This window comes from Solea solea, chromosome 2 (assembly GCF_958295425.1).
Source record: "Solea solea chromosome 2, fSolSol10.1, whole genome shotgun sequence".
Classification (NCBI taxonomy): domain Eukaryota; kingdom Metazoa; phylum Chordata; class Actinopteri; order Pleuronectiformes; family Soleidae; genus Solea; species Solea solea.
Genome location: NC_081135.1, coordinates 430,205 through 441,791, shown reverse-complemented (window position 1 = coordinate 441,791; position 11,587 = coordinate 430,205). Strand labels below are relative to the sequence as shown.

At 45.9% G+C, this 11,587-nt stretch overlaps 2 protein-coding genes across 9 annotated transcripts in view; one reads left to right on the top strand and one right to left on the bottom strand.

Annotated features, from left to right (window-relative positions):
- Position 1: 1 nt before the first annotated feature.
- On the bottom strand, positions 2–7,823 carry iqcb1 (IQ motif containing B1). 5 transcript variants are annotated; one of them, XM_058618810.1, is made up of 15 exons: positions 7,741–7,823; positions 4,574–4,690; positions 4,293–4,449; positions 3,197–3,332; positions 3,039–3,114; positions 2,858–2,957; positions 2,142–2,308; positions 1,957–2,066; positions 1,763–1,881; positions 1,600–1,666; positions 1,432–1,507; positions 1,199–1,350; positions 660–797; positions 429–585; positions 2–340 (listed from the first exon to the last, which is right to left on the bottom strand). In XM_058618810.1, exons 1-15 carry the CDS (start codon positions 7,790–7,792, stop codon positions 114–116), a joined length of 1,851 nt encoding a protein of 616 aa, XP_058474793.1. In that variant the 5' UTR covers positions 7,793–7,823; the 3' UTR covers positions 2–113. The 5 variants fall into 5 exon arrangements, with proteins under 5 accessions (XP_058474793.1, XP_058474756.1, XP_058474765.1 ...); XM_058618773.1 differs by having other exon boundaries at positions 1,199–1,507; XM_058618782.1 differs by lacking the exon at positions 7,741–7,823 and adding an exon at positions 7,085–7,169 and having other exon boundaries at positions 1,199–1,507.
- LOC131447082 (kalirin-like) overlaps positions 7,286–11,587 on the top strand; it is a 27,143-nt gene continuing 22,841 nt past the window's right edge. For 2 of the 4 annotated variants that reach the window (XM_058618547.1, XM_058618562.1), the window contains exons 1-6: positions 7,287–7,429; positions 9,477–9,551; positions 9,631–9,745; positions 10,412–10,604; positions 10,948–11,171; positions 11,246–11,564. In XM_058618547.1, coding sequence (XP_058474530.1) covers positions 7,375–7,429; positions 9,477–9,551; positions 9,631–9,745; positions 10,412–10,604; positions 10,948–11,171; positions 11,246–11,564 — 981 coding nt within the window. In that variant the 5' untranslated portion in view covers positions 7,287–7,374. Of the gene's footprint in view, positions 7,430–9,476; positions 9,552–9,630; positions 9,746–10,411; positions 10,605–10,947; positions 11,172–11,245; positions 11,565–11,587 lie in introns of all 4 variants that reach the window. The other 2 variants (XM_058618540.1, XM_058618554.1) reach the window with 2 other exon arrangements.

Genomic DNA, 11,587 nt, shown 5'->3' with positions numbered 1-11,587 from the left:
CTTTTAATCCAGAGAGAAACTTTAATGACAGTGTGTGTGTGTGTGTGTGTGTGTGTGTGTGTGTGTGCAACAACATAAACAAACAGCAGTGATCAATAATCACATCCTGTCAGTCACACTGTCCCGCCCACAAACAGTCCTCCGAGCTCCGCCTCCAGCTCCACCAGCGGCTGGGCGGGGCCGAGCACGTCCTCTGCCTCTCCCAGCGTCCTCCACCACGGCAGGCGAGTTTCCTGCAGCAAGGCATTGTGGGAGTCACGGGCACGGGCGGCGATGACGCCTGACGGGCTGAGGAAGGAGTCTGCAACTGTTGCCGTGACAACGGAGAGGGGCGGAGCCTCTGTGGGAGAAGTGAGACTGTCAATGAGTGTGTGTGTCTGTGTGTGTGTGTGTGCGTGCGTGAGTGTGTATGTGTGTGTGTGTGAGACCTCTCAGTTGCTCCAGCAGTGTGTGTGTGTGAGCCAGCAGAGCCTCCCTCCTTTGCTCCTCCCTCCTCCTCTCGTCTCCTCTCTGAAGCTCCGCCTGCAGTAGCAGCTGCACGTCCACATGGAGGCGCTCACACTCCTCTCGGGACACGCAGGACGACTGTGGACACAGAGGACAGAGTCAGTGTCGTCATGGTTTCAGTGTGGTGTTGTGACATCACGGCGCATTCTTACAGGATGGGCGGCGACGTACTCCTCCACCTGTGCCTTTAGCTCCGCCCTACTGCTGTCCGTCAAACCTCTGTGGCCAAGCCAGAGAGCTGTGGTGGGCGGGGCTTTGGCTGCTCGCCGTCTCTGCAGGAAGCGACGCACCTGAGAGAGGGAGGAGTCAGCATATGTCAGGATAACCATGTGGGTGGAGCCAATGACTCATGATGTTATTGGTGTTGTTATTGTTGTTGTTGTTCTTGTTCTTGTTATTGTTGTTACTGTTATTGTTGTTGTTGTGGTTGTTATTGTTTTGTTATTGTTGTGATGGTTTTTGTTATTGTTGTTGTTACTGTTGTTATTATTGTTGTTAGTGTTCTTACTGTTGTTGTTATTGTTGTTGTTGTTACTGTTGTTGCTATTGTTGTTATTATTATGTTGTTGTTGTTATAATTATTGTTGTTATTATAATTGTTGTTGTTGTTGTTATAGTTGTTGTTATTATTACTGTTGTTGTTGTCATAGTTATTGTTGTTACTGTTGTTGTTGTTGTTGTTGTTATTTACAGCTCTCTGCAGGGTTGTGGCAGCGCGTCGCTCCCTCAGCGAGCGTCTGTACGTGTTGGTGAAGAGACGACGATCTCTGAAGCCTCGCCACAAACTCTGGATCCTCACGGCCGCACAACGCTCACACTCTGACAGGTACGACTGCACCTGACCTGACACACACACACACACACTCACACACACACTCACTTTCTGCAGTCTCATGTTGTGTGTGTGTGTGTGTGTGTGGTCACCAGGGGGCAGCAGTTGCAGCAGTTTTCTCTGCTTCTCGTGGAACGCCCTCCTCGCCTGCTTACGCCGCAAACACACCTGGCGCGCGCGCACACACACACACACACACACACACACACAGGTCAGTACTGCAGTACTCTGAGTCGTCCTTGAAAGTACTTTAAACTCACCTGGTACTTAAGCTCCTCCTCCCATTTCTGTGCCTCCTCCTGCTGCTGCTGCTGCTTCCTCCGAGCCCTGACACACACACACACACACACACACACACACACACAGGTGTTGTGACAGGTGTATTGTGGTGATGATGTCACAGCTGTGGCAATGACCTCACACCTGAAGCTCCTCTGCAGCGAGCTCACCGCTCGACTCAGGCTCTTCACTCTGCGTCTGGTCTGATGCGAGCGCCAAGCCGCCTGGATCACGCACGCCGCGCGCACACGCTCGCTGCTCTCCTGCACACACAGAAGGGGGGCGGAGTCAGACGGACACACCCTGGCGGGCATGTGATCTTGACCTTGTCGACTCACCTGAGAGGGACTGATCCTGCCTCTGTGTGACTTCATGAGCTTTATCAGCTGATCTACATCCTGGTCAAAGCCCCGCCCCCTCCAGTCTTTGTCCAGCAGGTTGTCCAGACCTACAGAGAGAGAGAGAGAGCGTGACCTCTGACCTTTCCACCATGATCTAGGTGTGAACAGACGTGACCCCTGACCTCTGAAGCTGAGGAGGAGGGGCCACACATGCAGCTGACTGGACATGAGGAAGAGGAGTCTGACAGAGGCTCCGCCCACTGCAGAGTCCGCGCTGACGGCTAATTGGCCAACAGCCTCGCTGAGGAGCAACAGGATGGAGTCGTCACTCAGGCTCGACAGGAAGTTCCTACACACACACACACACACATGTTTACCAGGCAAACAGGGGACTGTCATTCTATACTCACTAACAGGGGACTTGGGTTTCTGGTCATTTTTAAACAAAAACAAAAGCATAGAACATTTACTTTAAAGGTCTTTAACCATATTATTACTTAAAATGTGCTTTTTAAATGTTTTTGAAGAACTTGTAATGAGGGGACTTGAGTCTTGAGTGACGTCTACCTATCAAACAGGGGACCTCCCACTGCTACAGTGAAACTGTCTGCAGCCATTCTCACCTCACACACACACACACACACACCAAACCTCAGAGAGAAAACCAGTGATTGTAGCTGCTGCTCCTCTGCTGCCTCGTGTGGTCACTCTGTGTCACTGAGGTCAAACTGACCAAAGGATTTTAAATGCAGAATTTTACAAAATCGGACATTTGAACTCAGTGATGGAGGCAGCAGTGTGTGAGTGTGTGAGTGTGTGTGTGTTTGTGGGAGAGTTAGTGGTTTACAAACGTCTGTTTCCTGTTGTAAAGTCTGTCTCTGTCCCTTTAAATCTTTACCTGCTGACGCTGCAGGTTTGAATCCACATGTTAATGCACATCAGGGACACAGTGACATCATCACACATCTGGATGTGCTCGTAGTGAACAGAGCTGAGGACTGAGAGAGAGAGAGAGAGAGAGAGAGAGAGATTAACCATCAGTGAGTGGATGAACACAGTGATCATTCAGAGTGACTGACCCTGTGAGGAGAGCTGAGCGTGAGCCGTGAGCAGCTGACTCACTGAGTCCATCACCGTCCTGAACATGGACACACCCTAACACACATGATGACATCATCAGGACAACTTTACAATGACATCACACACTGAGGACAGGGACAGACAGAGGACGTCTCACCTCTGACCCCTGAGACGTCGTCCTCATCATCGTCATCTGAGCAGCCAATGACAGGAGGGCGTCCACGACTGACGGCAGGAAGAGTGTGTGAAACGCCTCCCAGTGGTCACCAGGGTCAACAGCAGCACAGCACGAGCTGACACACAGGACTGATTATTGATCGTATCATCGTTTCACGAGATATGTTACAATGTAAAGTAAGATAGTTACAAAGGATACAACAACAGAAGATTAAACACTTATAATACGTTATAATACATGAGATATGTTACAATGTAAAGTAAGATAGTTACAAAGGATACAACAACAGAAGATTAAACACTTATAATACGTTATAATACATGAGATATGTTACAATGTAAAGTAAGATAGTTACAAAGGATACAACAACAGAAGATAAAACACTTATAATACGTTATAATACATGAGATATGTTACAATGTAAAGTAAGATAGTTACAAAGGATACAACAACAGAAGATAAAACACTTAACGTTATAATACATGAGATATGTTACAATGTAAAGTAAGATAGTTACAAAGGATACAACAACAGAAGATTAAACACTTAACGTTATAATACATGAGATATGTTACAATGTAAAGTAAGATAGTTACAAAGGATACAACAACAGAAGATTAAACACTTAACGTTATAATACATGAGATATGTTACAATGTAAAGTAAGATAGTTACAAAGGATACAACAACAGAAGATAAAACACTTAACGTTATAATACATGAGATATGTTACAATGTAAAGTAAGATAGTTACAAAGGATACAACAACAGAAGATAAAACACTTAACGTTATAATACATGAGATATGTTACAATGTAAAGTAAGATAGTTACAAAGGATACAACAACAGAAGATAAAACACTTAACGTTATAATACATGAGATATGTTACAATGTAAAGTAAGATAGTTACAAAGGATACAACAGAAGATTAAACACTTATAATACGTTATAATACATAAGATATTAAACAATAACATAACATGAGATATGATACAATCACATACGTGGCTTCATTTATCAGTCAGATGACATTTGAACAAAGACAGAAAGGTGGCGCTGTAGGAAAGTCGTACCTGGTGAGCTGTGCGAGTGTGGAGGCGGAGCTCCAGTGTCCCTGCAGTCTTCTACCGTCCAGAGAGAGGACGTCATGGACACAGTGACGGAGGACGCCGCTGTGATACAACTCAGACGTCACACGAGTCAGAGCGACGGTGTCTGTGTGCAGAGCGCCTGACACACACACACACACACACACACACACACACACACACAGAATAACACAAACTCAGATTGTGATGTTTTTGTATCTTTGTAAGTGTTTGCTCTCACATGGGTGCAGTGCTGGACGTCTCACTGTTGATGGCGCTGTTGAGCAGCTTGATCTTCTGCTCCAGGGTCACATCTGTCTCCTCCAGCTGTGTCTTCAGCTCCTGCACTGACTCCGATCTTTCCTCCATGGGTTTAATTCCGACTGATGGTCACATGACACAAATAAAACAGGTGTAAAATGATGTTTACATTCATTCATCAAACAATAATCTCAGTCACAAATGATTCATGATTAAAGGTGTCCACATATACAGCGTTTGATAAACTCACTTCTAGAACATTCTGTGTGACAACATAAAAACATCAACACAGTTCACACCTTCACATCTGTTTAAGTTGTGAAATTCGACTGAATAATAACAACATAGTTGTTCCAGGTGGCGCTGTGACTCACCTCTGACGTTAGCTCTCCTGTGTTATTAGCTCTCCTACGTTAGTTCTCTTACGCTAATTATCTTACGTTATTTCTCTGACGTTAACTCTCCTGTGTTATTAGCTCTCCTACGTTAGTTCTCTTACGCTAATTATCTTACGTTATTTCTCTGACGTTAACTCTCCTGTGTTATGAGCTCTCCTACATTAGTTCTCTTACGCTAATTATCTTACGTTAGTTCTCTGACGTTAGCTCTCCTGTGTTATTAGCTCTCCTACGTTAGTTCTCTTACGCTAATTATCTTACGTTATTTCTCTGACGTTAACTCTCCTGTGTTATTAGCTCTCCTACGTTAGTTCTCTTACGCTAATTATCTTACGTTAGTTCTCTGACGTTAACTCTCCTGTGTTATTAGCTCTCCTACGTTAGTTCTCTTACGCTAATTATCTTACGTTAGTTCTCTGACGTTAACTCTCCTGTGTTATTAGCTCTCCTACGTTTGTTCTCTTACGCTAATTATCTTACGTTAGTTCTCTGACGTTAACTCTCCTGTGTTATTAGCTCTCCTACATTAGTTCTCTTACGCTAATTATCTTACGTTAGTTCTCTGACGTTAGCTCTCCTGTGTTATTAGCTCTCCTACGTTAGTTCTCTTACGCTAATTATCTTACGTTATTTCTCTGACGTTAACTCTCCTGTGTTATTAGCTCTCCTACGTTAGTTCTCTTACGCTAATTATCTTACGTTAGTTCTCTGACGTTAACTCTCCTGTGTTATTAGCTCTCCTACGTTAGTTCTCTTACGCTAATTATCTTACGTTAGTTCTCTGACGTTAACTCTCCTGTGTTATTAGCTCTCCTACGTTTGTTCTCTTACGCTAATTATCTTACGTTAGTTCTCTGACGTTAACTCTCCTGTGTTATTAGCTCTCCTACGATAGTTCTCTTACGCTAATTATCTTACGTTAGTTCTCTGACGTTAGCTCTCCTGTGTTATTAGCTCTCCTACGTTAGTTCTCTTACGCTAATTATCTTACGTTATTTCTCTGACGTTAACTCTCCTGTGTTATTAGCTCTCCTACGTTAGTTCTCTTACGCTAATTATCTTACGTTAGTTCTCTGACGTTAGCTCTCTAGTGCTATTAGCTCATGGCTATCATACATGACATTAGTTTTCTTACGTTAGCTGTCCTGTGCTATTAGCTCTCCTAAGCTGTCTCCCGTTAGCGCTGACGGCGGCGACGAGGCTCTTTCGCCGGTTAACCGACTCCTTTTGTGTCGACTCGTTCAATGTTCAAACGAAGAAATAGAAAAAAATGGCAAAAGAAACCAACGCTGTTTTCGTTCTACAAAGCTAGTTAACTTTGAGCTAACCGGAGCAAAGGCGACGCGCTTCTGTTGCTACAGCAACGTGACGTCATCACGCTGCGACGACATCCCCCTGCACCAAAACGATGTATTAACATTGATAAAAGCATTGATGTTGGTCCTGAATGTTTAGTATTAGTATTATTATTGATTGCAGTGTCTCGTGTGTTTATTAATCTTAACATCTTTGAATCCAGGGTTTAATGTTTATGATGTTAACTACGTTAAAAGTGTTTTATTTATACACATCAGTTTTTGTTTTCATTAACAGAGACTCAACCTGTCGTCGTTTATGATCATAAAATAAAAAACTAAATAGATTCTAAACGTTTAGGCTGCAGTGAGCTCATGTGACCTCTGGGTGCCGCTGCAGCTCCAGACGACTGAATCCAACAGGAGCAGTGGATTCATTCATTCATCCATTCATCCATTCGTCCATTCATTCATTCGATAAATGGTACATTTTTACGTTTCAAGTTTAATCACGGTGTTATAATGACGTCACCAGTTAAATGAAAACACATTTAAATGATGACATTATAATTGTAACACAAGCTGGTCACGTGCTCATAGTATCGGTAACGGTGTTCTGTAGTAACGGGGGGGGGGGGGCACAGCAGCTGCTGCTGCAGTCCTCGTGCAGAGCAGCGCCCCCTCTCTGTCTGTGTGTCTTCGTGCGCCTGCGTGAAGCTGACACACACATGCACACACATGCACACACGCGCACAGATGAAAGACTGGACCGGCAGAGAGAGGGAGAGAGAGAGAGAGAGAGAGAGAGAGACGGTAACGGTACCAGTGATGATGGCGCGCGCGGGATCACGGTAACGTAAAAGGAGCAGCATCAGCACCGGGAGGAGGAGGAGGAGGATGCAGCAGCAGCAGCATCAGTGATCGGTACCGGGAGCAGGGAAACACATCCGTCTGTCCGCGAGCTCCACACACACACACACACACACACACACACACATCTGATGTGAAGCCGCAGGGATGGACGGGTGAGGAGGAGGAGGAGGAGGAGGCGCGAGGAGCGGAGCGAGCGACGCTACTAACGGAGGAGAGTCCGCGAGGAAGAGGAGGAGGAGGATGAATCCGACTGATGGAGGAGGAGAAGCGGGCCAGGACGGCCTCGCGACGGCGGGTAGGCTCTGTGTGTGTGTGTGTGTGTGTGTGTGCGTGCGTGTAGTAGGAGCTGCTGTCGCCATGATGCCTCCACATCCGCCCATTGACTCACTCAATGTGTGTGTGCGTGAGGATGGAGGACCGTGTGAAGGCCTGTGTGTGTGTGTGTGGGTGACATGAAACGATAATATCGTGTGCATTTTAATTGCGATTTTAAAAACAAAAAATCGGCCCCAATGTAAAGTCTAGCGTGGTGATTTGTGACGTTATCGTGACCACTGTGAACGTGGAAATCCTTAATATTTCAGGTGAATGACTTCAAAAACGCACCAGCATACAGTCCTAGAGATTTATACTGGAGTGCCACAAGGGGGAGCTGCATCTCTCCAGTCACTGCAGGAACTTCCTTTAAAAAAAAAATTTAAATATAAAATTACGTTGTGACATTATTATTATTTATTTACTGTAACGTAAAGTTTGTATTAACATATATATATATATTTATAACATTACAACATTTTGTAACGTTTTGTCACAAGTAACAGTAACTTTTTGTTAAACCTAATTAACTTCTTTATAATATCACATTTTTTGGGATAAAATTAGTCATTTTATAAAAAATGTGGTGACATGTTTTTGTATCGTTACAAAAATAGTACAACAACTAACTTAAGTCAAGTTTGGTAACATTTACATGTTTTTGAATCATAAAAATGTATTTTTTGGTAAAATTAAGTTTTAGTAGTTATTTACATGTTTTTACATATATATATATATTAATTTTGGTGACATAAAGTTAGAGTAGTTTAGAGTAACAGCGTTTTGTTTTACATTTAACTTCTTTGAAACATCATTTTTGTCACATTTTTTATCAAGAAAAGTTTGATACCATATTAATATTAATGATGTGTTTTTGTATCAAATTTTATTTTAAAGCTGTGATATTTGTTGAAAACTAAAAAAGGTCTAATTTTCTTTTCATTTAATTTTTTTAATTTAAAACTACAGTGAAGTTTTGTGACATTAGATCCAGGTTTGGGTTCAGTTTGGTTCTGTTCTAGTACCAGAGTAAAACAATATGGTAAGTTTAGGAGGTGGAGCTTGACAGGCTCCACCCACAACAGTCCGCTGACTGGGTGCCAGAAAAAGGATGGGTGTAAAAATCACATGGAAGTTTGTTCAGGATTAAATAAAAGTACAGTTCAAACACAAGTCTGATCCTGGACTGTACCAGACTGAACTGGACTGGACTGTACCAGACTGGCCTGGACTGACCGATGTGTCAGCCCCACATACGACCACATTAGTTGGACAGCAGTTTGATTGACAGGTGATCAGTGTCTCAGAGAACCTTCTTCTCCATGTTCCTCTCTTATACTCACATTAAACGCTTTGACTTCTTCTTCTCGATACTTTGAGAATTCATGAGAAAAAGGTTTTAGTTCATTATTTTTTCACGATCTCACTCACTCGCAATAAGCCCCACCCCCTCTCATCCAAATAAGGTGGCAAAGGAAGCTAATGATAAACGTTAGTATGAGGATTCAAGTGTGTCCTCTGAGGAGAAGGATTCAAGGACACGAGTGAAGGATTCAAGGACACGAGTGAAGGCAGTGAGCTTCCTGTTTTTAGCGCCCGTCGCAGTTTCAAGCTGCTAATGTGAAACGTTTATGGCTCTCAGTGTGTGTGTGTGTGTGTGTGTGTGTGTGTGTGTGTGTGTGTGTGTGTGTGGGATCATCCCACACACACACACACATTCTGGCACAGCTTCCTCACTGAGGACACTCATACTGAACTTAAACACAGGTCCTGCTGTGGTGGATGTGTTGTCTGGTCCTCACAAATACACACATACAAAAACAAAGACACACACACACACACACACACACACACACACACAGTTATTCTTGTCAGGACCCTGCTTTGACTTCCATTCATTTAAACAACACATCTCAGTCCTAATCCCTGAACCAGGTTTTGGTCTCCATGAGGACTCCTGGTCGCTATGGTTACCGGTTGTTTTTGTAAACATTTAACCTCCAACGTCGGCCATCTTGATTTGTCAGCTTCAGGTAAAGTGGAGAGTGTGAGAGCGGCCGATGTCCTGACTGTGCTGAGAGAGAAGGTGGCCTTTGTGTCAGGTAACACACACACACACACACACACGCACACACGCACACACGCACACACACGTTAACCGGGGGTGTGTCCTCCCTCCAGGTGGGCGGGACAAACGAGGCGGACCAATCCTGACTTTTCCTGCCAGAACCAATCATGATCGAATAAAACAGGAGGACCTGAGTCGTCTCGTCACTTACCTGTCCACTGTCCCCAGGTACACACACACATGTCTCTGACTTGTTCACTGTCTCCAGGTACACACACACACACACACACACACACGTCTCTGACCTGTCCACTGTCCCCAGGTACACACACACACACACACATGTCTCTGACCTGTCCACTGTCCCCAGGTACACACACATGTCGCTGACCTGTCCACTGTCCCCAGGTACACACACATGTCTCTGACCTGTCCACTGTCCCCAGGTACACACACATGTATCTGACCTGTCCACTGTCCCCAGGTACACACACACACACACACACATGTCTCTGACCTGTCCACTGTCCCCAGGTACACACACACACACATGTCTCTGACCTGTCCACTGTCCCCAGGTACACACACACATGTCTCTGACCTGTCCACTGTCCCCAGGTACACACACACATGTCTCTGACTTGTTCACTGTCCCCAGGTACACACACACATGTCTCTGACCTGTCCACTGTCCCCAGGTACACACACACACATGTCTCTGACCTGTCCACTGTCCCCAGGTACACACACACACACATGTCTCTGACCTGTCCACTGTCCCCAGGTACACACACACACACGTCTCTGACCTGTCCACTGTCCCCAGGTACACACACACACACACACACACATGTCTCTGTCCTCACTGTCTCTGTGCCTCCGTGTGTGTGTCAGTGAGGACGTGCGTGGGCGTGGCTTCACCGTGGTGGTGGACATGCGGGGCAGTAAGTGGGACAGCGTGAAGCCGGTGCTGAGGACGCTGCAGGAGACGTTTTCGTCCAACATCCACACGGCGCTGCTCATCAAACCAGACACTTTCTGGCAGAAACACAAGACCAACCTGGGCAGTGCCAAACTCAGCTTTGAGGTACTAATACAACCACTGTGTACTCACACTACCACTGTGATCTCATACTGCCACTGTGTACTACCACTTTGTACTCACACTGTGTACTCATACTACCACTGTGTACTACCACTTTGTACTCACACTGTGTACTCATACTACCACTGTGTACTACTGTGTAGTGTCTGTCTGTTTCCTGCTAAATCTGACTGAAGTGCTAATGCTAACTGTTTCCTGCGTAAGCAAACTGAAGTGCTAATGCTAACTGTTTTACTGCTAAAGCTGACTGAAGTGCTAATGCTAACTGTTTCCTGCGTAAGCAAACTGAAGTGCTAATGCTAACAGATGCTAACCGTGTTTACAGACCAGCCTGGTGTCGGTGGAGGGTCTGTCGCGGGTCGTCGACCCCTCCCAGCTGACCTCTGACCTGGGCGGTTCTCTGGAGTACGACCACGTGGAGTGGACCGAACTGCGTTTGGGTCTGGAGGAGTTCTCGGGAGCTGCCACGCAGCTGCTCGCCCAGCTGGAGCAGCTGGAGTCTGGACTGAACCGGACACCAGAGCCCCAGGACGTGGACGAGGCCCGAAAGTAAGAGCTCAGCAGATCCAGATCTGATCACCGATCGATTATTGACGATGTTAACGAGTTCTCGTCACTCTCAGACTCCTGGAGGAACACGGACGTCTCCGGAACACAATCGCCACAGCTCCAGTCGACGCCCTTGACCGAGAGGGGCAGAGTCTGCTGCAGCGCATGCGCCTGGGCCCCTCACACGGGGACGCCTCTAACGAAGGCGGCGGCGGAAGCCACGGCAGCTGGCTGTCGGGCGGCGCAGACTTCCAGAGTGTGGCACCGAAGGTCTCGTCTCTGCTGGACCGCCTGCAGGCGTCTCGCACTCACCTGCTGCAGAGCTGGAGCGACAGGAAGCTGCACCTGGACCAGGTCCTGCAGCTGCACCTGTTCCAACAGGACGCCACCAAGGTAACCTTCCACGCGGGATCACC

Coding starts and splice junctions, on each gene's coding strand:
- iqcb1 (XM_058618773.1), bottom strand. CDS start 7,792: ATGCAGCTCCCCCTTGTGGCACTCCAGTATAAATCTCTAGGACTGTAT. Junction 3,115..3,196: donor CGACGTCTCAGGGGTCAGAG/GTGAGACGTCCT, acceptor CATGTGTGTTAG/GGTGTGTCCATGTTCAGGAC. Junction 586..659: donor AGTACGTCGCCGCCCATCCT/GTAAGAATGCGC, acceptor CTGTGTCCACAG/TCGTCCTGCGTGTCCCGAGA.